Source organism: Prionailurus bengalensis, chromosome E4 (assembly GCF_016509475.1).
Source record: "Prionailurus bengalensis isolate Pbe53 chromosome E4, Fcat_Pben_1.1_paternal_pri, whole genome shotgun sequence".
Lineage (NCBI taxonomy): Eukaryota > Metazoa > Chordata > Mammalia > Carnivora > Felidae > Prionailurus > Prionailurus bengalensis.
The window spans coordinates 63,621,872-63,646,035 of record NC_057360.1 but is presented as its reverse complement, the minus strand read 5'-3'; the positions used below and the strand labels follow the sequence as shown (position 1 = coordinate 63,646,035).

General features: G+C 57.3%; 3 protein-coding genes across 13 annotated transcripts; 2 read left to right on the top strand and 1 right to left on the bottom strand.

Annotated features, from left to right (window-relative positions):
* The first annotated feature begins 135 nt into the window (after window positions 1–135).
* Window positions 136–6,303, top strand: USP21 (ubiquitin specific peptidase 21). 3 transcript variants are annotated; one of them, XM_043568471.1, is made up of 13 exons: window positions 136–351; window positions 1,172–1,795; window positions 2,615–2,674; window positions 2,845–2,965; window positions 3,174–3,285; window positions 3,460–3,615; window positions 4,127–4,191; window positions 4,432–4,535; window positions 4,726–4,812; window positions 5,113–5,191; window positions 5,426–5,533; window positions 5,640–5,754; window positions 5,931–6,303. In XM_043568471.1, exons 2-13 carry the CDS (start codon window positions 1,193–1,195, stop codon window positions 6,019–6,021), a joined length of 1,701 nt encoding a protein of 566 aa, XP_043424406.1. In that variant the 5' UTR covers window positions 136–351; window positions 1,172–1,192; the 3' UTR covers window positions 6,022–6,303. The 3 variants fall into 3 exon arrangements, with proteins under 3 accessions (XP_043424406.1, XP_043424405.1, XP_043424407.1); XM_043568472.1 differs by having other exon boundaries at window positions 148–351; window positions 1,172–1,534; XM_043568470.1 differs by having other exon boundaries at window positions 144–351; window positions 3,174–3,615.
* A 734-nt stretch (window positions 6,304–7,037) lies between these two features.
* On the top strand, window positions 7,038–10,753 carry PPOX (protoporphyrinogen oxidase). Of its 8 annotated transcripts, none has more exons than XM_043569323.1 (13): window positions 7,039–7,217; window positions 7,399–7,504; window positions 7,643–7,777; window positions 7,893–8,023; window positions 8,160–8,292; window positions 8,596–8,740; window positions 8,848–9,038; window positions 9,489–9,549; window positions 9,732–9,850; window positions 9,929–10,039; window positions 10,139–10,288; window positions 10,410–10,452; window positions 10,536–10,753. In XM_043569323.1, the coding sequence occupies exons 2-13, from the start codon at window positions 7,418–7,420 to the stop codon at window positions 10,676–10,678; spliced, it is 1,449 nt and encodes a 482-aa protein (XP_043425258.1). In that variant the 5' UTR covers window positions 7,039–7,217; window positions 7,399–7,417; the 3' UTR covers window positions 10,679–10,753. The 8 variants fall into 8 exon arrangements, with proteins under 8 accessions (XP_043425262.1, XP_043425261.1, XP_043425263.1 ...); XM_043569325.1 differs by having other exon boundaries at window positions 7,040–7,217; window positions 7,908–8,023; XM_043569327.1 differs by lacking the exon at window positions 9,929–10,039 and having other exon boundaries at window positions 7,038–7,217; window positions 7,908–8,023.
* Window positions 10,754–10,848: 95 nt separating this feature from the next.
* On the bottom strand, window positions 10,849–16,433 carry B4GALT3 (beta-1,4-galactosyltransferase 3). Of its 2 annotated transcripts, none has more exons than XM_043569333.1 (8): window positions 16,327–16,433; window positions 15,380–15,454; window positions 14,738–15,012; window positions 14,094–14,329; window positions 13,313–13,503; window positions 13,061–13,183; window positions 11,766–11,870; window positions 10,849–11,635 (listed from the first exon to the last, which is right to left on the bottom strand). In XM_043569333.1, the coding sequence occupies exons 3-8, from the start codon at window positions 14,997–14,999 to the stop codon at window positions 11,362–11,364; spliced, it is 1,191 nt and encodes a 396-aa protein (XP_043425268.1). In that variant the 5' UTR covers window positions 15,000–15,012; window positions 15,380–15,454; window positions 16,327–16,433; the 3' UTR covers window positions 10,849–11,361. The 2 variants fall into 2 exon arrangements, with proteins under 2 accessions (XP_043425268.1, XP_043425267.1); XM_043569332.1 differs by lacking the exon at window positions 16,327–16,433 and adding an exon at window positions 15,725–16,106 and having other exon boundaries at window positions 15,380–15,525.
* Window positions 16,434–24,164: the final 7,731 nt, after the last annotated feature.

The window sequence follows — 24,164 nt, the reverse complement described above, 5'->3', positions numbered from 1 at the left end:
TTAAAAACCATTCAAAGCAGATCTGGGAACCGGCGGTCCTAAAGTTGGCTGCGTTTCCATGGTGTCGGCGGCGGAGCCAAGGGGGCGGGTTCACGCAAGCGCCGAGGAAGGAGGTGGGTGGATTCCGAGTGTGGGTGCGCAGGCGCCGTGAGAGGCGGTGAAGCCGGTGGCCGGTGGCCGGGCGGGACCAACAAAGATGGCGGCGGCCCCTGCGGCGGGAGAGATCTGGGCAACAGCTGCAGCTAAAGCTGCAGCCCGGCCCTCGGGGGGGCTGCACGGGGGTAGTAGGGGGTGGCCCTGAGCTGGGGCTTGGCCCCGGCTGGCCTCCCCCGTCGCCTCACCGGGGGACAGGTACGGGCCGGGGCGCTACGGCGTGGGGGGGGGGGGGGGCCGCGGGAAGACCGCTCCAGACCCGAAAGGACGCCCTCCACAAAGGCAGGGCGCGGGGGGCCCAGCAGGCCTGGGGGATCCGGGCTGGAGGGACAGCATCCGTGGACCGCAGGGACTACGCCGCCGGACCCCGTAGCCAATCAGCGGCCTCGGCCTTTCTGCCCTCGAGGGGGGCGGACCCGGCTGAAGCCCTGCCGTGGTGGGAGAGGTGCGGAGATGAGGGTCTTGTTCGACCTCCCTCCCCGCCACTGCCCCTGAGCCCCAACACCTCGTTGCAGCTCAGAGGTGGGGGAGGGAGTGATTCGCAAGGCACCCATTTAGTCCGCTTCAGTGCAGCCCGGAGGGCAGGCAGGGGTTTGAGGGTGGGACGCTGTCTTTGGGGCTGTTTTCCTTACATCCACACCCTCGTTTGTCCAGAGGTTCTAAGTGACCCAGGGCACCTCCCGTTGACTAGCCGGGTATGGGGGCCCTCGTCATGAGCGTTTAGATCATAAAGACCGCCGAGATCGAGACTATCCTTGGCTTTTCAGTCAAGCTGTGTTCTGCAGGAAGGGGACGAGGAATACAGAAAGAGCCAACGCGGGGGGCTGCTGTCATTCATTCACTTACTCAACGGATACTGAGTATTTACTTTGTGCCCAATACGATGCGAGGTGCTGGGGATACAGTGACTGACATGACAGACGGGGTTCCTGCCTGTGGAGTATGTAGAAGCTAGTGTGGTAACCTAGGTTCCCACCTCCCTCCACGTGCAACTACTGACCCTCTCTTCTCCTCCCAGGTCCAGCCTGTGGTGTCCACAATGCCCCAGGCCTCTGAGCACCGCCTGGGCCGGACCCGAGAGCCACCTGTTAATGTCCAGCCCCGAGTGGGATCCAAGCTACCATTTGCCCCACGGGCCCGAAGCAAGGAGCGCCGAAACCCAGCCCCTGGGCCGAACCCCATGTTAAGACCTCTGCCTCCCCGGCCGGGGCCCCCTGAGGAACGGCTCAAGAAACTGGAGCTGGGACGGGGTCGGACCTCAGGCCCTCGCCCCAGAGGACCCCTTCGGGCAGATCATGGAGTTCCCCTGCCTGGCTCACCACCCCCGACCACCGTGGCTCTGCCTCTCCCTTCCAGGACCAACCTAGCCCGTTCCAAGTCTGTGAGCAGTGGGGACTTGCGGCCTATGGGGATTGCCCTGGGAGGGCACCGTGGCGCTGGGGAGCTCGGGGCTGCGCTGAGCCGCCTGGCGCTCCGGCCTGAGCCACCGGCTTTGAGACGCAGCGCTTCTCTCCGCCGCCTCGGGGGCTTTCCCGGTCCCCCAGCCTTGCTCAGTATACGGACGGAGCCCCCTACTTCCCATGGCTCCTTTCACGTCATATCGGCCCGGCCCTCTGAGTCTTTCTACTCCGATGACAAAATGGTGAGGACTTGTCCGGCACCCGTGGCCTTCCGTGCCCGTGCTCCTCTGTGCCTCCAGCTTTCTTGCCATCAGGTGGCTTTCCTTTCCCTCTTTTCCCCGAGTTCCTTTCCCAGCCCCTCATTGCAGCAGCTGGGACTCTCCTCTCCCTTACTTAAGTACCCTCGAGCCTCGCAGACCTTTTTTTCGGGGTTGTCTGTGAGTCCCCAGCACGGCGTGCCATTTCAGTCCCCAGAGAATTAACCCAACCATTTGGAATTCTTCTCCGCATCCCCGGTCCCCGGGCCCTTACTCTCCCTTGCTTCCCCTTCTCTCCTAGGATGCTGCCTGGGCCTAATTAATCTCTGGAGCTGAAGAGAGGCGGGCTCAGAGCATCTGAGTTAGGGTGGTTGTCCATTTCCCAAGCTAAGTGAGCTAGGTTGACTGCAGTTGTATCCATCAGGAGAGGGCTCAGGAAGGGGCCCCGGGGGGCGGGAGTGGGGGAAGCCTTGGGGGAAGCCAGGTGGGCATGGGGAGCGGCTGGGCCGCCATGCCCGTGCTTGGGGAGCTGCCCCAGGAGCGGCAGCGCCGGCCAGCTGGGCAGGCGAGTAAGTGGGGAGCAGGTGGGACAGCCCTGGCCGAGTCCGTGCTGCGCTCAGCTGTGATGGGCTTACATGCTCATGGCCAGTGAGGTAGGGGAGCCCCCAGTACCCGGTGGGGGAAAGAGGGTGGAGCTTGGGGGTGCGGTGCAGGGGTGGGGAAGCGGTGGGCGGCATGCTGTTGAAAGGTCCGAGTGCTGGGCGGGATAGATGGGAAACCGCTGACTCCACTCTGACCTTCCAGGCTCATCACACGCTGCTCCTGGGCTCTGGTCACGTTGGCCTGCGAAACCTGGGGAACACGGTGAGAGCCAGCCTCCTGTCCTTCCTCCCTAACGGGAATGAGAAATGGTGCGGGGTGGGGGTGGCGGGGGGGCCCACCTGGGGGAGGTGGGGAAGGAGCGCACTGAAGCCCTTCTAGGCGTCAGGTCAGTGGTCTGCAGCAATGATGGCCGTGTCTCTCGCGCCTCCCAGTGCTTCCTGAATGCAGTGCTACAGTGTTTGAGCAGCACTCGGCCTCTTCGGGACTTCTGTCTGCGGAGGGACTTCCGGCAAGAGGTGCCTGGAGGGGGTCGAGCGCAAGAGCTCACTGAAGGTAGGGCAACACCTCTTGCTCCCCCCTTTCCGGGTCCTCTCCCCGACCTCTGGGTCCGCCTGCCAGTCGTGGCGGCCCCGACCGTTGCATCTGGCCATCTGTTTTTCCTGCTGCCTGCTTCCCTAGAGGTGGTTCTCCGCCCTCTGAGCCGCCCCTGGCCCGCCTCTTCTGGTCACTAACCTTGGTCTCCCCACGCCTGCCCCGACAGCCTTTGCGGATGTGATCGGTGCCCTGTGGCATCCTGACTCCTGTGAAGCTGTGAATCCCACCCGATTCCGAGCTGTCTTCCAGAAATACGTTCCCTCCTTCTCTGGATACAGGTGGGAGAGCCGGAGGGGAGGAGGCTCCTCTCTGGGCCGAGCAGGGGCCCTGGCGGCGTTGGTCGGGACCCTCGGATGTCCTTCATCCGAGAAGTGGGGACCAATGTGCGGGCGGGGGGTCGTGTCTGGGGACCAGGTGGGGGTCGGTGGCCCACACCCTGTTTCTGGCCGCAGCCAGCAGGATGCCCAAGAGTTCCTGAAGCTCCTCATGGAGCGGCTGCACCTCGAAATCAACCGACGCGGCCGCCGGGCTGCACCCATCTTGGCCAGTGGTGCAGCTGCCTCTCAGCCCCGCCGCGGGGGGGCTCTGCTAGAAGAACCGGAGCTGAGGTGAGGTCACTCTCCCTCCTTCACCTTCCCGTACACGCTTGGCAGCCTTCACCCCACACAGAACTGGGCTAGTCCAGATGGAGGATGTAGGGTCCAGGGAACCGCTTAGCCCGGAAGCTGGTTTGAGAAGCAGCGAAGAGGTCGGAGGAGGGAGGGAGGCCAAGGGTACGGCCGGAGGCAGAGGGCAGTGCTGGGATGGCCCTGGGTTGAGGCAGAGGGGATAATTTACCACCAGGGACCTAAAGCGTTTCAAGCCAGGTGAAGACAGCTGTTCTTTCCCCGTCCTTCCTTGTTCCCTTCTTTTCCCTCACCTTGGATTTCCCCGGAAAGCCGTCTGAGCCTTCTGAAGCGTTACTCCTTTGACCTACTCCTTTGACGCTTCTTTGAAATGTAGAGAAGGAGCTGGGGGTGGGTGGGGTGCGGGGCTGCGTGAGTCGTTTCCGTGGTGTTGGGGGGCCCCGGTGTCCCCGCCGTCTCATGGGTGCTCCTCGCTTCCCTTGACCTGTGGCAGTGATGATGACCGAGCCAACCTAATGTGGAAGCGTTACCTGGAGCGAGAAGACAGCAAGATTGTGGGTACGGAAGCGGGCAAAGCCACGTGGGCAAATCAGCGCGGGGGAGGGGTGCAGGCTTGGGAGAAAGCCCGATACCATGAAGGGGTGTGGGAGCGAGACTAGAGGGTTGAAGATGCGGACGCGGGGCGAGGGGGTTAGGAAAAGAAGGGTCAGGAAGAGGGGTGGGAAGAGAGGAGGGGCCAAGGGAGCACCTCTGGCATCCCAGAATGACTGTCTGTCCCGCCTCTTCGCTTCTGTCTAGACCTGTTTGTGGGCCAGTTGAAAAGTTGTCTCAAGTGCCAGGCCTGTGGGTATCGCTCCACGACCTTCGAGGTTTTTTGTGACCTGTCCCTGCCCATCCCCAAGGTGGGAGTCCGGAGGATTCCAGGGTTGGATGGGACATGGGTTCTGTGACCCGTCCCTGCCCACCCCCAGAGCGTGGGAGGGAACCCTGTGGGTGTCTGGAGAAGCACTGAAGAAGCCTGGCTTGATGGAGACGAGTTGGAGAAGCAAATCCAGAACATGCTGACCTCTCATTCCTGTTTCCCCCCCCCAGAAAGGATTTGCCGGGGGCAAGGTATCTCTGCGGGATTGTTTCAACCTTTTCACCAAGGAAGAAGAGCTGGAGTCAGAGAATGCTCCAGTATGTGGGGTTCCACAAGGGATACAGTAAGGGTGGGAGGCCTGGGGAGGGGGCCCATCTGAGTAAAAGGGGTCGCATGATGCTTTGATACGGGCATAATATTTGTATGTCTGGGTTTGTGTTGGGCTCTCAGATACGGCCTAGGAATCCTAGGGCGCAGGGGAGTGGCCCCGGCGCAGGGGAGTGGCCCCGGGGTGAAGGGAATAATGGGAAGTCGTGGTAAATGTGTGAGTTAAGGTGTCAGAAAAGCCGGCTGAGGGGCAGAGCACATTAACAGGACGTTATTTGACATTCGTTCAGGTGTGTGACCGATGTCGGCAGAAAACACGAAGTACCAAAAAGTTGACAGTGCAAAGATTCCCCCGAATCCTCGTGCTCCGTATCCTAATCTTCAGATTCTTATTTGTCCCATCCGGTTGGCCCCCCTCATTTTCCATGTCTGCCGACGCTGGACGTTTGGCAATCGAGTTTTCCTTAGGAAAAGCCTGCCACTCCGCCTTTTCCTGCCCTGCTCCCGGAGGGGAATGGACAGCATTCAGTCCCCTTCAAATGCCCTCTGCCCCCCGCACCCCCTCCCCCACCGCCACGCACATGCTCCTTAACCAGGGCTTAGATCTTAATCGATTCTCTGCCTCCCGAGGCTCCATCAAGAAAAGTTCAGTAGGTGTAGACTTCCCGCTGCAGCGACTGAGCCTAGGGGACTTTGCCAGTGACAAAGCCGGTAAGTCTGGAAGGGAAGGTCCTGAAGAGCTCCTCTGACGGGGAGGGAGAGCGGGCGGAGCGGGCCCAGCTCTGGCCCTGGAATGTGGTCGACTCTCACCCTACAGGAAGCCCCATCTATCAGCTGTATGCCCTTTGCAACCACTCGGGCAGCGTCCACTACGGCCACTACACGGCCCTGTGCCGGTGCCAGACTGGCTGGCACGTCTACAATGATTCTCGGTGAGACCCGCCCCCCCCCCCCCATTCCTGCCCCATCCCCACCGCCGCTCCCCTGTCCCCCATGTGAAGCCCCAGAAGGGCAGGGTGCTCTTCCTAGATGCCCCAGGTTGATCTTGCGGGGAGGAGGGAAGACCCAGGAGCGGTCACAAGCCCCGTCCCCTCTCCCCTCCTCCCAGTGTCTCCCCTGTCAGTGAAAACCAGGTGGCGTCCAGTGAGGGCTACGTGCTGTTCTACCAACTGATGCAGGAGCCACCCCGGTGCCTGTGACACCCCCTTTACGCCCTGGCACCTGTGACGCCCTTTCAACACCCTTAAGCCCCAGGCTCCCCATTTACCTCAGAGACGTCTATTTTTGTGTCTTTTTAATCGGGGAGGGGGAGGCGGTGGTTGTAGCTCCCATTATTTTTTTTATTAAGAAGTACCCTTCCACCTGGAGGCTCCCTCGTCTCCCAGCCCCATGTACAGAGCTGCCCAGGTCCCTGCCCGTGTACAGCCCCCAGACCCTCTACAACCTCACTTTTTGTGAATAAATTTATTAAGAAAAAGTGATGTCCTTCTCTGTATTTGTGCTTAGGGGGCAGATAAGAGAACCGGCGGAACGGGAGTCCCCCTGGGACTCAGTTCCTTCTCTGGACAGACGGGGGCGCTCTCGGGCGGAGGTGGGGGTGCCGGCCCCGGACACGCGGGTGCCAACGTGGGGGCAAAGAGGGAACGCACACCTGCGACTCGTGAAGCTACGGGGAAGCCAGTGCAAGCTCAGGGCGCCGTCTTCTGCCCGGAACGGGGCTGCCCCTCGAGGGCGAGGCACCCGAGGACCCCTGTTGACAAACACGGGGCGCGTTGCCGGGCGGCCCCGGCTCCCGTAGGCCCGGGCTGTTGCTAACATCAAGGAGCTGTTTACGGAGCCTCCTCCCCACGGAGCGGCCCGTGTCCCTGTCCGCTCTCCCTGCACCCAACGCTCGCCTCTCTCCCATCCCCCCCGCCTCTGGGCTGTCACCGTCGCCGGGCCTGGGGAGCCTGAGCCGGGGCCCGCTGACCGGGCTCCAGCCCTCGCCGCCGCAGCCCCGGGGGAAGGCAGGGCCCGGCCGACCGCCCTCTCCAACTGGCACCTAAGCAGTTAACCGCCGCGCGGCGCCGCAGCCTCACGCAGGGCCGGCCTCCGCGGGGCGGGGCACGGGCGGGGGGGGGGAGACACCTCCGGCTCTGTGCTCTCATTGGTGGGCGTGATCCGGGGCCTCCCAGGGCCCGCCAATCCGGAGGCGGGAGGGAGTGGACGCGGAGTCGGAGGGCCCGAAGGGGGCGGCCGGAGCGACGGCGCCCGAGCCGCGGGCCTGGGGCCCCTCAAGGCTCCACGAACCCTGCGCGGGCAGATAGCGCGGGCGGGGTCCTTATCCGCCTCCACGCCGGGCGCCGGCCGGGGAACCCGGAGACCTCTCCCTCCAGCTCTCTCGGCCCTCTCGCGGGTGGGTCCTGGGCCCTGGGCGGGGACCTCACCGGCCCCACCCCGTCCGCGGGCTCTGCGGGTTTCCCCTGGAGCAGCGGCCCGGACCGGGGGTGGAACGTGGAACCTGGGGGGCTGCCGCAGAGCAGGTGCAGCCCCGTCAGCCTGTCCGATCCCCCTCCCCCACCGCGCCCCCTACCCAGGCTACGCCCAGGTTTCCTAATGGGCCGGACCGTGGTCGTGCTGGGAGGAGGCATCAGCGGCTTGGCCGCCAGTTACCACCTGAGCCGGGCCCCCTGTCCCCCCAAGGTGAGTGCCCCGTCGCGCCAGAGGGAGGCTGCTTTAATACCCTCCTCCCGTTTCCAGCAAAAGGGAGTGCGCTGCCCTCTTCCCCTGCAGACCATTTACCCCGAGGCTATGTAGGCCGTGCCGCCCTCTTGTTCCCAGGTGGTCCTGGTGGAGGCCAGCGAGCGTCTGGGAGGCTGGATCCGCTCAGTCCGAGGGCCAGGTGGTGCTATCTTTGAACTTGGACCTCGAGGAATTCGGCCGGCGGGAGCCCTGGGGGCCCGGACCCTGCTCCTGGTGAGAAGGCTATGGAATGCCTAGGAGGGCTTGCGGAGGGCCCTTCACTAGAGGACAGGCTTGGGAGGGAGCATTGGTGGGCCAGTCCTTTCCTTAGTTTCTCCTCTTCCTGAGGATGTGTGGAGAGCAGGTTTCTGAGCTTGGCTTGGACTCAGAAGTGTTGCCTGTCCGGGGAGACCACCCAGCTGCCAAGAACAGGTTCCTGTACGTAGGTGGTGCCCTGCATGCGCTGCCCTCCGGCCTCAGGTAACGCCTGTCACCTCCTTACTGCACCCCTGCCCGCCTGGCTCTCACCCCTTCCACGACTGCATCTCCCAGTCTGTCAGCCCTCCCGGCAAGAGGAGCCAGATGCATGGAAATGACTATGCCTTCCTCAGTGCAGGGGGCTCTTCCGCCCTTCACCGCCCTTCTCCAAACCTCTGTTTTGGGCTGGGCTGAGGGAGTTGACCGCGCCCAGGGGCAAAGACCCTGATGAGACTGTGCACAGTTTTGCCCAGCGCCGCCTTGGACCCGAGGTAACGTGGCCCCAGAGGCCCCGAAACCCCTCCCCTCCTAACCAGCTGCAGAGCCCTCCACTCATACCTGCCACCTAGGGGGGGTCTTCTGTAGGGCTTAGGGATGCCCCCTTCTCTTCACATCCAGTAGTCCTCAGAACAGTCGGGAGTGGATGCCCTCCGTTGCTTCCCATTGTTTTGCTATAGCGGGACTGCTCCCCAACCGAAACTCTACCCCACCCCTGTTCCCTACCTAGCAGGGCCAGCGGGAAGTAGGCTGTGCGGCTTCTTCCTTGGCCTCTCAATCCTGGTCTCACCCTTAAGGTGGCGTCTCTAGCCATGGACAGCCTCTGCCGAGGAGTGTTTGCAGGCAACAGCCGAGAGCTCAGCGTCAGGTCCTGCTTTCCCAGTCTCTTCCAAGCCGAGCAAAGCCATCGTTCCGTTTTACTGGGGCTGCTGCTGGGAGCAGGTGAGTGGGGATTGGTTCAAGGGGTGAAGATATTAAGGACCGCCAGAGTAAGGGACTGGAGGCCAGGGTGCTGTTTTAATGATTCTTCCCTGCCTCCTCCTGTGCAGGGCAGAGCCCGCAGCCAGACTCCGCACTCATTAGCCAGGCCCGAGCCGAGCGCTGGAGCCAGTGGTCCCTCCGAGGAGGGCTGGAAACGTTGCCCCAAGCCCTTAACACCCACCTGACTAGTAGAGGAGTCCGTATTCTCAGAGGCCAGCCCGTCTGTGGGCTCAGCCTCCAGGCAGACAGGCGCTGGAAGGTAGGAGAGGCCCCTGGTGTGGAATGCGTGTCTAATTAGAGTTTCCATCTTTGCCTCTATGTTTTAACCAGGCCGGGGTGGGCCAGACTAGTTATTCGTGGGTTTCCTAGATGCTGTTTAAGTACGGGCCACCCCAGGGTCCTAGACTTTATTTGTAGACCTTCCTCCGAGATCTGCTTGATCCAACTCTAGACAGAAGTAGTGCTTGTAAGTGGCTTAGATAGGGGAAGGGCCAGCCCAGCTCCATTACACATCTCAGAGGCCACACTGGCTTGTCTGGTCTGCTTCCTGGAGTAACGGGGTGGGGGGAGGGTGGGGCGGGGGTTCTGTGCTGATCGCACAGTCTCTTCATCCTGGGTCAGCACTCAGTCTCTCCTGCCCGTTTGGTGCCTGGGAAAGTGGGGCAACATTCCCATTCTCTCTGTCCCTTAAATGTTTTCGTCCCGTCAGGTGTCACTAGGGGACAGCAGTCTGGATGCTGACCACGTTATTAGTGCTGTTCCAGCTTCAGGTAACGAGGTAGCCACCGTCCCCTTCCCCGGCGGGAGTGAGGCAAAGTTTAGCTTCCGGGACCCACGGGACCATCCTGTGCCCCCGAACTGGTCATCGCTGTGGGGGTCTAACCCCGGGGAGGGTGGGCGGAGACTGGTGGGAAGGCTTCCTGACGCGGGCCTCCGCCTGCTCTCCCCGCAGTGCTCGGCAAGCTGCTCCCTGCGGAGGCTGCGCCTCTGGCCCGGGCCCTGAGCGCCATCACTGCGGTGTCTGTGGCTGTGGTGAACCTGCAGTACCGAGGAGCCCGTCTGCCCGTGCAGGTAGCTGTGACACAGGAACGAGAGGCACGGGCTCAACCGGAACCTCTCCTTCCTGACCCGGTCTCCTCCTCGCCCCAGGGATTCGGACATTTGGTGCCATCCTCAGAAGACCCGGGCGTCCTGGGAATTGTGTATGACTCGGTTGCTTTCCCTGAGCAGGACGGAAGCCCCCCTGGCCTCCGAGTGACTGTGAGAAGCGACAGCTTTGCTTGGCGGGGGTTTCCAGAGGGCTCCTCCGTGCCCAGCGCAGGTCAGGCCAGGCTGCTCAGTGCCATATCCTCTCCCTAGGTGATGCTGGGAGGGTCCTGGTTACAGACACTGGAAGCCAAGGGAGCCGTCTTATCTCCAGAGCTGCTCCAACAACAGGCCCAGGAAGCAGCTGCCACCCAGTTAGGACTGAAAGAGCCACCCAGCCACTGCTTGGTCCATCTACACAAGGTGAGTTGAGCAAACGCTCCTCGACTCCCACCGAAGGCAGGAGGCGGTGGATTTGTCACCGTCTACCTGGGCTTGGACATCAGCAGCAAAAATTTCCCCGTATCCCCTCTTCTCTCCCCAGAACTGCATCCCCCAGTATACACTAGGCCACTGGCAAAAACTGGGTGAGTTGGGAGAGCGAGTGTGCTGAGGAGGGCAAGGAGACCAGACCCCCAGCTCTAACCGTCCTTTCATCTTTTCTTTCCAGAGGCAGCTACGCAATTCTTGGCTTCGCAGAGGCTGCCCTTGACTCTGGCCGGAGCCTCCTATGAGGGGGTTGCCGTCAACGACTGTATAGAGAGCGGACGCCAGGCAGCAGCCCGGGTCCTGGGCTCGGAACCGGACAGCTGATCCCCAACTCCCACCTCGTCCTGGCCCCGCTGGTGGCAGTTCTTGACCCACGAGAATAAAAGTTGCTGGAGCCTGGCTGGATCCGGTTGTTCTGTCACCTCCAGGCACGAGGCGGCAGGGGGGCAGGTCGCAGAGACAGGCACGAGGTGCCTGGGAGGCAGCAAGCGGGAGCAGAGGCAAGACAAAGTCCTTTATTAGAAAATATATCAAAATCCCAGCCCCCTGCGCCAGGTCCAGAAGAGGAAGCTACTCCAGCACTGGCAGAAAAGTACCCAGGGAGGGGTTTCCTTCACCAAACGTTACTTCCTCGGAACCATAAATAGAATAAATATTCACAGAGGTCCCAGGAAAAGCCGGATCACTCTTCTCTCCTGGAAGAGGAAGGGACTTGGGGTCCAGCCCTGCTCTTACCCCTGGGGCCGGGGACTCTCAGGAGTCATCACATAAAATCATGACATCAAGGATTCACAGTCATAAGCCCTGGCAGGTGACCCTAGAAAGAGGGACCCCCAGGTCTAAAGGAGCCCAGCTCCAGTCCAGCAGTGAGGAGAGGCCCTTGCCTCCAGCCCAGCACTGGAGTTCAGTTCCCCCACATCCCCTCTGAGAGCAGTGAGGAGCCGAGGGCAGGGAGAATACGACCCCTCGGATTCAGTTTCATGATTGAAGTGGGCAGGAAGGAGGAGTCAGTGTGAGCCCTGGGGGGCTGTGTGGTTGGCAGTAGGCAGAGGGCCAGGCCTGGCTGGGGGCCGGCGCTGCAGCATCTCTTGGCGGAAGGCCTGGGAGGAACCAGGTGGGTAACGGGGCCCAGAGGGAGTCCGGGGACCCCGAGGGTCAGTTCCAATGTCTGCTGTGATGTTGGTATAGAGAGGGCCCAGTTCTCGAGCCAGCAGTCGGTATGTCAGTGAGTTCATCCCATCTTGTGTCCAAGAATTCTGGGTACGGACCAGGAGGTCAAATCTGAGGGTCAGAGGTTGGAGAACTAAGGCCCAGAAAGAAACAGCCGGGGACTTAGGGACCTCTAGGCGTTTCCTGGCTGGGATGCAGAACCCTGAGGGCCCAGTCACCGTTCGCGGGCGGTCCTCCCTACCTGTGGGGGTTTTCCTCATTTCCCTTGTCTCCTCGGTGCTTCACCATCTTATAGTGCCCCACGGATGTCGGGGGGCGCGAGATCTTCATCCCAGCCAGACGTACCCTATGGGAAAAGTGAGGGCACCGTGGAGGATCCGGAGTGGAGGAAAGCTCCTGACAGGCCAACAGGAGCTACGTCCGGCCAGCAAGGAAGCGATTACGTGTTTCTGTACACAGAGAGCCACTCTCACCGGTTAGGCAAAAAAGTGCCACGTACTGGAAGGAGAGAGAAAGTCAAAGAGAGAGAAGGAAGTGGCACAAGAGAACGTAGAAGCTGGATGTAACCAAAGCCTGGGGCTGGTGTCAGTGCATCCAAACCCTGGGGCCTCGTTCAACAACGGGCAGAGGCGGGTTCGCACGTCCCACCTTTTGCTCTCTACGTGGCTAACGGGAAGCGGCCTGGCAGTCCAGGAAGGGCAGGGAGAGGAGCCATCTGATGAAAAGGACAGGGCAAGACCGAGAGTCGCGGACCCAAGCTCAGCAACTCTTATCTAGAACGGCGGCCGAGCTGCCTCGACTCCCTCACCCCGACCCCTCCACCTGTCCCCGTCATTAGGAAAAGAACGGAACCAAATAATCAGGACCTGGAGAGAAACAAACCCCATCTGGGACACACAGAAGCAAGACCTGAAGATGGCCTGGGAAGGTACTGAAAGCACACGTACGTTTAGAAACCGCTGGGTCCTTCACACACATACAGAGGACAAGAATTCAGAGAGCTCGTCCCGGAGGGGCCAAGGGGGGAGGGGACGCAACGGGTCTAGCACAGCAAGCCCAAATCCTCACGCCACAGATAGGAAACTGGGTCAGCTGAGGCTGAAGGTCAAAACATTTCACAGGCTAAAAATGAGCTGGCACTGTGCCAGTGACACGGACTCCAACCAACAAAGTGGTTCTGGGCTCTATGGAGCAGAGCCCCTCCTCCCCTGCCCCACCGGAAGTGGTCTGGATGCAAGCCTGGCGGCAGGCAGGACTCAAGTGTCGCTAGGCCCTCTTCTGACTCTGGAAGGAATCCCGTGATACTGTAGCCTCTTGATCTCATCGTCTCTCCCAGAAACCTAACTCATCAGGATCTAGGAGACCGGGGGACGACAGAATGGAGACCGGCAAGCAAAGCCTGACCCGGGTGGACTGAAAAAGCTAAGGGAGAAGAATGGGCACGGTGTGGGTCCGGCTCGCTAGAGTCAGGCGTGCTCTCGGAGGACAGGCCCCCAGGCTGAGGCGGGGGTAGGGAGTGGTGGCAGGAAGTCTGACCTGGTAGCAATGTCGTCATCCTCACCGCCCCAGCCCCAGTATTCATTGGGGAAGCCATTCATCTTCAGGTACTGGTCAGGAGTGAGCGCCGAGACTCCTCCAAAGTACTGGGGGTACGGGAGGCTAGGGAGAGAAAGGCGCCTGGATTCCACAAGTCTTTTGGGGAGACATCCCCACCCACATCCCCTTGGCTCTCCTCCCAGTGGACGGTGGGGTTCCCTACTTCCCCGCGCCCTCTCGTGCCCTCTATACCTGTATCCGAACTTGTTCATGGCGACAGCGACGTGCCGGGGTCCCCGGGGGTCACACACATACAGATTGTGGTCGTTCTCGGGCAGCAGGTCCACGTCGTGCAGGAACAGGCAGTCCCATTCCTCGTCACGCAGGGCCTCCCGCACCCCAACGTTCAGCAGCTTGGCCCTGTTAAAGGTCCCATTGCCAGCCTGGAAGGGGATGGAGGAGAAGCAGACCGTGTCTGTGGGCAGCATGGAGAAGAGGGGCCCAAGTACAAAAATGAAAGGAGGGAGATCAAAGGCGGGTGAAGGGAGGGTGGCGAGCAGAATGGAGAGAAAGACAAACGTTCATTTTTCATTCAGCAAATACTTGTTGAGCATCGGCATGTGTCTGATACTTACGTGCCGCTGTCTAGCATTTTCATCCTGACAACCGATAGCCACGGAAAACAGGTGTCTATTAGTTTTCACTCTTTGCCTCATTTTAGGGGGTTAAGAAACTTGTTCAAGGTCACGTGTGGGACAAATGGCAGAACTAACTTTAGTCCAGGTCTGGCCGGTGCCAAACTTGCACCACTGCAAGTTCAACGAAGGAAGAGATCACGGAAGACCGTGGGAACAACACCCTAAACAGAACCGGGGGAGTTACGGGGCGGACAAGCTGGCCGAGCAGTGCTGCGTCTTTCCCTACCTTCAACGGTCTGACCCCCTCAGAACTGTTCCAGGGACCTACTACGTGGGAGTGGGGGGGCAGGGACCCGAGGCTCCGTCACAGAGAGAGCCGGGCGGGGCCCGGGTACCTGGTGGATGACGTAGATGCCGTAGGCGAGCTGCTGGCGCTGCAGGAAGGGGTGCAGGTGGTAGAGAAGCAGGCGCAGGTGGTGCTCCCGGGCACGGTGGGGCACAATGATGGCGGTTCGGGAGCGGGGCTCACACCCTGCGGGGCGGTACCGACCCCCCGGCTCCACCCGGGGATTCCTCTCCACAATCTCCGCCAGGGACGGCACTGGGCTAAAGGACACGGACACAGGACCCACTGCAGGGAGAGAACGGCAAGGTCAGGGATTCGAGGGGCGATGAGAAAAGGACCCCCAGGCCTGGGAGCGCCTCTGGCCCTGGCAGTCTGGTGCCGGGGCTCAGCTTTCCCGAGGGCTCATTAGAAACCTCACAAGCCTCGCGTATGCCGTCACTGGGACAGCTTTACAAAGTCTGGAAGGTACAGGCTCTCCACCCGGCCTGCCTCTTTTCACGCTCCCTCTCTCCTGCCTCGCTAGGCTGGAGGCTACCGTTAGAAGATGGAGAACACAGAATTCAGAACGGGCTCCACGTCAACCTCAGCCCACCTGTCAGGTACTTTAACATCATCCAAGCCCCACTCCTGCCGCCCTAGCCCTGTCCCCACACCTTGGCCTTCCCTTTACTTCCTCCTCCTTTCTGCACTCACCTAAGAGAGGAGATCGTTCTGGACAGTAGGGCAGACCTTGAGGAGCTGGAGGACCCCCTGGGGCGACAGGGGCCCCAGGTAGGTGACTGAGGTTACTGTAGACATCATGGGGATGAGAATAGTCAAATGTCGGCCCCTGCTCTCGGCCAAATAGGGCACTGAGGCTTCGGAAGCCCCCCAGGGACAGGTACATCATGACAGCCAGCTGGGAGCCCACAAGCAGGGCCAGTGTGCAGGGCCGCTCCAGCAGCCTCCGCAACATCCTGGGGTGAGGTCTGAGGAGGGAGAGAGGAGAGTGCTGGGGGGCAGGCAGGCAACGAGCAAGCCAGCAGAGAGATCCTCAGTTAAGAATGAAGGCGGCGCGGCGAGTTAAGAGGAAGAAGAAACAAAGAACAAAGTCGCAGAAGGGAGCACACAGGTGAACGGTCAGGCACGAAAAAGAAACAGAATGTAACCGCCAGCAGCCCTACCACCTGCCATTTCCAGCCCAAGTTTCACTCTCCTCCACCTCCTCCCCAAACCACTCAGCCAACTACTCTCGGTCCCCACCCCCAAGAATGCTTACATCATTCAGGTCCCATGTCCCTTTCAAAGGAGTCCCTGGAGAACCTCCCTTCCAATTTTAGAGGGGGACAGACTCACCTAGGTTCAAGCGGTCTTCTTCGGGATCATGGGAGCTTCGGGGGGTCCCGGCGGGGCAGAGATGTGAGGCATTATCTAAAATTGGAAATGTCACAGAGGACAGAGAAGGGCTCCATCCAACACTCCAACAGCGATCCTGGGGCCAGCTGTAACACAAGTGGTCAAGGATAACCACCCACCCAGAGGGGCAGAGCTCAACATCAGGGTGAAACTGGGAAGCGAGGGAAAGCGGTTGGAAAGACAAGGGGAGGAGCCAGAGATCGTAGGTCCCTGGCCTCTGCCCCGGCTGCCCTAGAGTGTCGGGTTCACGCTTACTTAACCATACCCCACCCCAACAGGACCAACCTGTTTGGGGAGTAGGGACAAGGCAGCTAATGGAGCCATTATTTTCGCCAAGGGGTGAGGCAGTCACGACAGGATTGTGGAGTGGCCTCAGGAGGACCAAGGGCGGAGTAGGAAACAGGCTCCTTTCCGTTCTTCACGTGCCTGGGAGCTAGCTCCGCAGGTGCAGGCAGCGTGACCACCTGGGAGCTGCAAGCAAACAGCCCCGGAGCGCGGCGGGGAGGAGGGTGGGGGTGGCCTCCTCTACCTTTTCTACCCCATCCCCGTCCTAGCGGGGGTGGGGAGGAGGGTTACGGCTAAAAGTGAGGCAGGGAGAGGGAGGGCTGGGCAGAACCTGTCGGGGATACCTGGCCCGGCTCACCGAAGGGGCGTGGCCAGCGCGCTGCAGAGGGTCACAGACCGGTTCTTTCCGCGCACCCCCATCCCACCCCAACCTCCTCTTGCATTTGCAACGTGAGCCCACCGGCCTCTGTCCGAACGTCCACCTGGGACGCCCCCCCACCCCGCTCAAGCTGGTCTCCAGCCTTTGCCCAAAACTTCTCAACGCGCCAGTCGCCCGAACCTTTCTCCCGGGCCTCTCGCCCCATCACCCCCAGCCCACATACCTGCTCTCCAGCTTCCCGTCGTCACCGCCACCCGGACTGCCTGGCAGGCATCGCCGCCGCCATCTTGGAAGCGGGCGCCGCGGGGCGGGGCCTGGCGTCACGGGGCGGGGCCTGGCGTCACGGGGCGGGGCCTGGCGGGCGGGGCGCCCCAGACAGAGGGGGACAGAGGCCGACAGAGGCCGACAGAGGCCCGAGCGCAGGCGGGCGGGGCTGGGGCGCTCCGAGAGCCGGCGGGGGGCTCTCCTTCCTGGACGCGCTCCGGCCCGGATGCCATTTCCCACCCCTGAGACTGGGAAGACATCAGCTCCCACCAGGGCTCTCTTGCCGGGCCGAGCCTGACCCAGAGGCCAGTGCGACAGTTTCTGGCGCGCCCCAAGACCTGTCACGGCGGGCCAGCCCCTTCCCGGCGTGTCCGTGGTGCCCCTGCCACTTAGTGCCACTTAGTCTCACAATTGTTTCTTGCTCAGGGTATCTCGTTGCGACTGCTCAGGCGCATTTTTGTATCCCCAGGGTGTCGCGCGACCTTGAAATAGAAACGGTTAGTTAATAAAACAAGGAAACATTGAGTGAAGAGGGAAGCGCCAGCTTCAGTGTAAAACTGCGTTTTCCCAGATATTAGAATAAAATGGACGCTCCATTAGTACCCAATATGTTTATCTTGCGGCTTCCACTACCCTCTTAGCATGTTATGTTCCTAAGAAGCTGCTGTTCAGAGCCAGGAAACTGGGAATAAGTCACGATGTCTGCCTCAAAAAGTTCATGAGCGTGTATGGGAGGAAGGGAAGGATATAAACAAAATAGCGTGATAAACACGATTGCCCAGAAATTGCAACCCATTCTCACGTAGAGACTCGGGAAACACTTCCCAGAAGTGACGATCCTGCTGCTGCCTTACGAGATTCTGTTTCCATGGGAACTATTTTACAACTCTGTAGGTAACTGATCCGACATGCAAATTTTGCCCCAATATCAGGTGCAATTAACCCCCTATTCCCCACATCACACAAAACAAACAAACAAGCAGTTTTCGCCTCCATTTTTCATGTTCAATTCTGTACTCTTGATCTGTAAATGTCTGTTCTTCAGATTTTCTTTTAAACTAGCTGTACCATCTGCCAGTTCCCTCCGTGAGTTAAATAACATCTTTCACACGTGTTCATTTTTATTTAGATATTGACAAAGACTCTCCTCGACCAAACTTCAGACGGGCGCCTCTGAGGTTTCTTTTCAAATAGGCCTCATCCTTGGACCACCAGCCACTTTCAGCAAGAACCCTGCTAAGTCAGTTTAGCCAGGATCTCCTTATCCTTGATGTAATTTTCCATCCACTGACCCTCTCCTACTTCTCATTGGCTCTAAATAGCCCCTTGTCCTTATTGTACCCAGAGTGGAGCCCAACCTCTCTGACTGGGATAGTCTTTACGCTTATCACAATGGTCCCGAAAAAAGTCTTCCTTACCATTTGAACAACTGTCGTCAGAATAATTGTTTCTTTAGCAGCATGACCGGCAGCATTTTACCTTTTTCTGAAAACTGTATTTTAAAAATTTTTTTTAAGTTTATTTATTTATCTTGAGAGAGATCACACGACCTGAGCTGAAACCAAGAGTCACATGCTCAACCGACTGAGCCACCCAGGCGCCCCAAGACTCCCCGATTTCTCATGTGGACCGCTGGGTGGATGGTGGCATCATTCAGTAAGAAACAAAACTTAGAAGAGGCACGTTGGGGCGAAACAGTAGAGATGACCAGTTAAACTTTGGACTTCATGAACTGGAGATGCCTGGGGAGGTTCAAAATGAGACAATGGTGGGTTTCAGCAGAATCACCGGCTTTTGATCATACACGCCCTGGCTGTGTGATGTTGAACAATACACTTTCTAGGTTTCATCTATAAAATGAACCCCATCTTAAGGGGTTTTGTGATACTGTGAACTAGGGAACAATACCAGCAGAAGTAGATATTCAGTCTATCTGAATTTTGAGCACACAGTAGGAACAGAATAAAAGCCCTGATTGTTTAAGGAGTTCACGGTGTAGTGGAAAAGACAGACTCCTAGAGAAAGTGGAAATGTGGTTCACTCACAGGACCCTTCCCCTGAGCCTCTCTACTCCTCCATGGTGTTCAGTTTTTGAAAAACTGAACTTCATCGTCTATCCCACATCTCCACCTGCCGTCTGCTGCACTTCCCCTGCATTAATTCGCAAGCTTCATTTTCAAGACCTTGCACCTCTATTCCATTTCACCCTGGCCACACTCCAGACTTGATCATCACCTAGAAATGCTACGTCGCTGAAAACGTAAATTCTAATATTGCTGGTTTCTACCACAGTATCCTGTCTTTCTGTGCTGAATAAATTCTGGGAGCTCAGTTGGTAAAGGATCGGACTCGTGCTTTCGCCTCAGGTCATGGTCTCGAGGTTTTGTGAGTTTGAGCCCGGGGGGCTCCATGCTAACAGCGTGGAGCCTGCTTGGAATTGTGTCTCCTCTCTGCCCCTCCCCCACTCGCAAAGTCTCTGTCTCTTTCAAAATAAATAAATAAACTTAAAAGATAATAATAATACAGACTTCAAGCTGTATTTCAAAGCTGTAATCATCAAGACAGTATGGTATTGGCACCAAAACAGACACTCAGATCAATGGAACAGAATAGAGAACCCAGAAATGGACCCACAAACATATGGCCAACTAATCTTTGACAAAGCAAGAAAGAATATCCAATGGAATAAAGACAGACTCTTCAGCAAGTGGTGCTGGGAAAACTGGACAGCAACATGCAGAAGAATGAACCTGGACCACTTTCTTACACCACACACAAAAATAAACTCAAAGTGGATGAAAGACCTCAATGTAAGACAGGAAGCCATCAAAATCCTCGAGGAGAAAGCAGGCAAAAACCTCTTTGACCTTGGCCGCAGCAACTTCTGACTCAACAGGTCTCCAGAGGCAAGGGAAACAAAAGCAAAAATGAACTATTGGGACCTCATCAAAATAAAAAGCTTCTGCACAGCGAAGAATTCAGCAAATCTAAAAGGCAACTGACAGAATGGGAGAAGATATTTGTAAAGAACATATCAGATAAAGGGTTTGTATCCAACAACTATAAAGAACTTAACAAACTCAACACCCGAAGAACAAATAATCCAGTGAAGAAATGGGCAAAAGACGTGAATAGACACTTCTCCAAAGAAGACATCCAGATGGTCAACCCACACATGAAAAAATGCTCAACATCACTCATCACCAGGGAAATACAAATCAAAACCACAATGAGATACCACCACACCTGTCAGAATGGCTAAAATTAACAACTCAGGCAAGGACAGATGCTGGGGAGGATGAGGAGAAAGAGGAACTCTTTTGCACTGCTGGTGGGAATGCAAATTGGTGCAGCCACTCTGGAAAACAGTATGGAGGTTCTTCAAAAAACTAAAAATAGAACTACCCTACCACCCAGCCATTGCACTACTAGGTATTTATCCAAGGGATACAGGTATGCTGTTTCGAAGGGGCACATGCGCCCCAATGTTTATAGCAGCACTATCGACAATAGCCAAAGTATGGAAAGAGCCCAAATGCATCGACAGATGAGTGAATAAAGAAGATGCGGTATGTATATACAATGGAGTATTACTCGGCAATCAAAAAGAACGAAATCTTGCCATTTGCAACGACGTGGATGGAACTGGAGGGTATTATACTAAGCGAAATTGGTCAGTCAGAGAAAGACAAATATCATGTGGCTTCACTCATGTGAGGAATTTAAGATACAAAACAGATGAACATAGGGGAAGGGAAGCAAAAATAATATAGAAACAGGGAGGGGGACAAAACAGAAGAGACTCTTAAATATGGCGAACAAACGGAGGGTTACTGGAGGGGTTGTAGGAGTGGGGGATGGGCTAAACGGGTAAGGGGCACTAAGGAATCTACTCCTGAAATCATTGTTGCACTAGATGCTAACTACCTGGGATGTAAATTAAAAAAAGAAAAAAATAACAATAATAAAAATTTTAAAATCCTAGGGCCCCTAGCGGTCCAGTCATGACACACAACGCAATAGAAGAAATCTGGTCTCGTTTTCAAAATGAATTTAAAGGCATATAAATCTCTATTTAGTTTCTCAAGGAAACATCAGAGGCATTGGGAGGAGACGGCACGGACCAGGAGCACATTCTATGGAACAGCCCAATGTCTTTAAAATCTTCGCTCTCCCATTCAACGTTGTCCACTGAGATGTAGCTTCTAACCCCAACCACCCCTTCCAACCCTACTGGGCCACTTACAATATTATCCTTTAAAGCTGTTTTACTTCTCTTTGGTTTTGGATAACAGAGAAGAACCCTTGAGCTGCCCTCCGGAGCAGAAATTCTTTCTTCTTCCACCACCCGCTTACTCTCCTTGGGGGCCCTACAGTCTCACAGCCTTCTAGAAGGGGAGGCAGACACCTCCTCCAGGAACACTTGTGGCCCCATCTTCTATGCTAGGTGTCCCTCATCTCATGGCATCTGTCACGGGGGTCTGGCATTTTGGTCTTACTTGACTGTCTCAGCCACCAGACTGTGAACTCCAAGGACGGGGACCATGGCTTCCTTTTATCATCCCCTAAACGTAACCAAGAACTTGTAGCACAAATTCTCCAAAATAGCCCGTCTTATATCTGACCTAGACGGTTCCTCGGCATACTTATTTTCTCATGCTAATACAGGAGTGGAAAGAGGGGGCAGGCAAAGGAAGAGATCTGAGGGGAAGAGAATCAGCATGTACTGACACTTACCAGAAGCCAGACACAGGGCCCAACACGTACACCATTATAGTCTTCTTTTTTTTTTTTTTAATGTTTATTTATTTTTGAGAGACAGAGAGAGAGAGAGAGAGAGCAGTGGAGGGGCAGAGAGGGAGACAGGGAGAGGGAGCATCCCAAGCAGGGCTGGAACTCACAAACCGTGAGATCATGACCTGAGCTGAAATTAAGAATCAAACGCCTCACGACCGAGCCACCCAGGCGCCCCTGCCATTATATTCTTAAGTTCTGACAACCTCTCCATAAGGCAGGTAGTAGTAATACCCAGTTTACACCTTAAGAAACCGAGGGTCGCCGAGATCAAGGAATTTCAGATCACATCATCACGTGTGAGTAGCAAAGCTTAGATTCAGTCTGGCTCCAAAACTCGGGGTCCTTTCCGGATGCCGTGAGAGCGTGATTCTGACTCCCGTTCATAACCCGACGGCTTAGTTACTGAACAAACGGAGAACCAGTCAGTTCCCCGTAGGAAGTGATATTTCAATTAATATGTTTTCCTCTGACCCGCTTTCAGGCCAAAATTCTCATATTTGCAGCTTCTCGATGCTTGTATGCCTCTACGTTATCGGGAGGATGTGCTGATACGTCTCTGTAAAGCTGGACAGGCCAACCTCAGGGTACGTCCCTGGGTTTGTAGGGCCGGGTGCTGGTTTCCCAAAGACCGTGAGGGATGTCTTAAACATGCTTCCTCTCCTCCCTTTCCTTCCGAAGGCTACTTAAGTCCTCTGGGCCTGTCCCTACACAAGGTCCTTTCTGGGAAATTGTTCAGTAATTCCTCTCTGCCACCACCCCCCCCCCCACCCTCCCGCACCCCTCGGGCTTCCTCTGAGCATTTTTAGAACTGGTGGTTTCCCTCAGCTGTCAGCTGGTTGAGTCTTGCTGCAAATGATTTTGGCTTACCCCTCTAGCAACAGTCAATGGGGAAAGTATTCAATTGGTTCAGAAGCATCCTCTTAGCCAATAAAATGTTAATACATCGAATTCCACTTTCTTCCCCCTCCTTCCCCCCCAAGCCCTGACCAATGAGCTGCTGGGTTTTGTCACTGTCAGTCTGGTAGTTTAGAAGGCCAAATACTGTAATACTATGTGAAGATTAAAGAAGAGGGGCTGGGGCTGGGGTAAACGTGTACATCAGAGCATCCCAGAAACCTGGCTTTCTCACCCCCCACCACGAAAATCGTGGCTGGACAAATGCCCGGATTTCCTCTGCTCTAACCGCAGAGGTGGAGGATCTGAGGGGCAGAAAGAGCTTTAAGAAATTGGCTCGGCTCACAGTTATTGTTCAAGCCCCCAGCCCCACCCCAAACACACAGGCACAGCACTTACCACCCCATAAAATGGTTGTCCAGGGGAACCTGGGTGGTTCAGTCGGCTAAGCGTCCCACTTCGGCTCGGGTCATGATCTCACGGTCCGTGAGTTCGAGCCCCGCGTCGGGCTCTGTGCTGACGTCTCAGAGCCTGGAGCCTGCTTCCGATTCTGTGTCTCCCTCTCTCTCTGACCCTCCCCCGTTCGTGCTCTGTCTCTCGCTGCCTCAAAAATAAATACGCGTTAAAAAAAAAATGGTTGTCCAAACTCTGCTTGAACTTCTCCAGGGACAGGGAGCTCGCTGCCCTCGTCCTCCCACGGTCACAGACTCCCTTGCATCAGCTCACTGTTGTTCTCGCTTTTTCCCTCTAAGACCAGATACTGGAGCTCGGTGTGCATAACATAACTTCCTGATATTCCTGTTTCTCCTCCCGATTGCTCGCCCACAATGTAGCACAGGCCCAGGAAGGCAATAAGTAGGCAGACTGGAGAGACGAGAGCCCATCTGGCTCTTCCAAGAAGGTATGAATTCCCGCCATCCCTGGCAAGAACTCGCTGGACCCCCGAGGGGGGCATCAGGCCAGTCTATAGCCGAGGTAGGGGAAGGGTGGGCTGGAGAAGAGCGTTCCAGAAAGGGGTCGGGCCTCGCCCGGGATTGAGGGCCGTGATGCCCACTACTCGTCTTTGAGAGGCTAGCTCTCTGTGTCCTCCGCTTTTGCGCCCACCCAATCACAGACATAGTCCCTAAGCTCATTCCCTCTCTGGGAAAAATTGCGTAAGTTGAAACCAAAATGTTTTGTAATGTTTTATTTATGTTTGAGAAACAGAGAACAAGCAGGGGAGGGGCGGAGAGAGATTGGGGGGAGGCGGGCAGAGGATCCAAAGCAGGCACCACCGTCTGTGCTGACAGCAGCAAGCCCACTTCGGGGCTCAAACTCCCGAACTGCAAGATCACGCCCTCTGAGCCGGGAGTCAGACGCTCAACTGACTGGGCCACCCATGCACCCCTGAGAAAAGTTTCCTCTTTATGCCAGGCAGAGCCCGACGCGGTGAGGGAAGAGCCTCCTGTTAAGAGGCTGCATGTGAAGGTGACTTTCAAAGTGTGAACTATGGCGAGCAGGACGGAAAGGCGAGAAGGCCGTCAGGGTGGCCCTCTGCTCAGCCCAGCCTGAGACTCACCCTCCTTACCCCTCACAGCCCACTGAGTCTGGGCTCAGGCTCTATGGCTTATCTGGCCCTTATGATGCAGAGCTTTGCAACGTCCTGTTGTTTCCGATGGGTGAGCCCCGTCAGTCACACTGTGTGTGTGTGTGTGTGTGTGTACCTCGCACGGACTTCGCACAGGGCTCTGCCTATCATTCCGATGCACCTGCCACCCCTTTTCCAACCGTGCGTCCTCGACGCACACAGGGTTGTCCCGGTTCTTTCTTAAGCAAGGGCACCTGCTCAGAAGGAAAAGTACAACTGTGTCTGGTGACCTCCTGCCCCTCGAGTCTGTGTTCCCTGCGTCGACCTCCAGGGAACACCTGGCTGTCCGCCCCCCCCCCCCCAGACCCGCCTCCCCGCCATTCTCCTTGCCCGCTGGACTTCCCAAACCATGCCCTGCCCTCTGTTAAATGCTGTTCTACCCTCACCCCTTCAGAGACGTCTGCTGTGTTTGCCCCGGTTGATTCTGGGGGCCCCTGTCCTAATCACTCAGTAGTCACAAGGGTAACCTCTCACGCGGT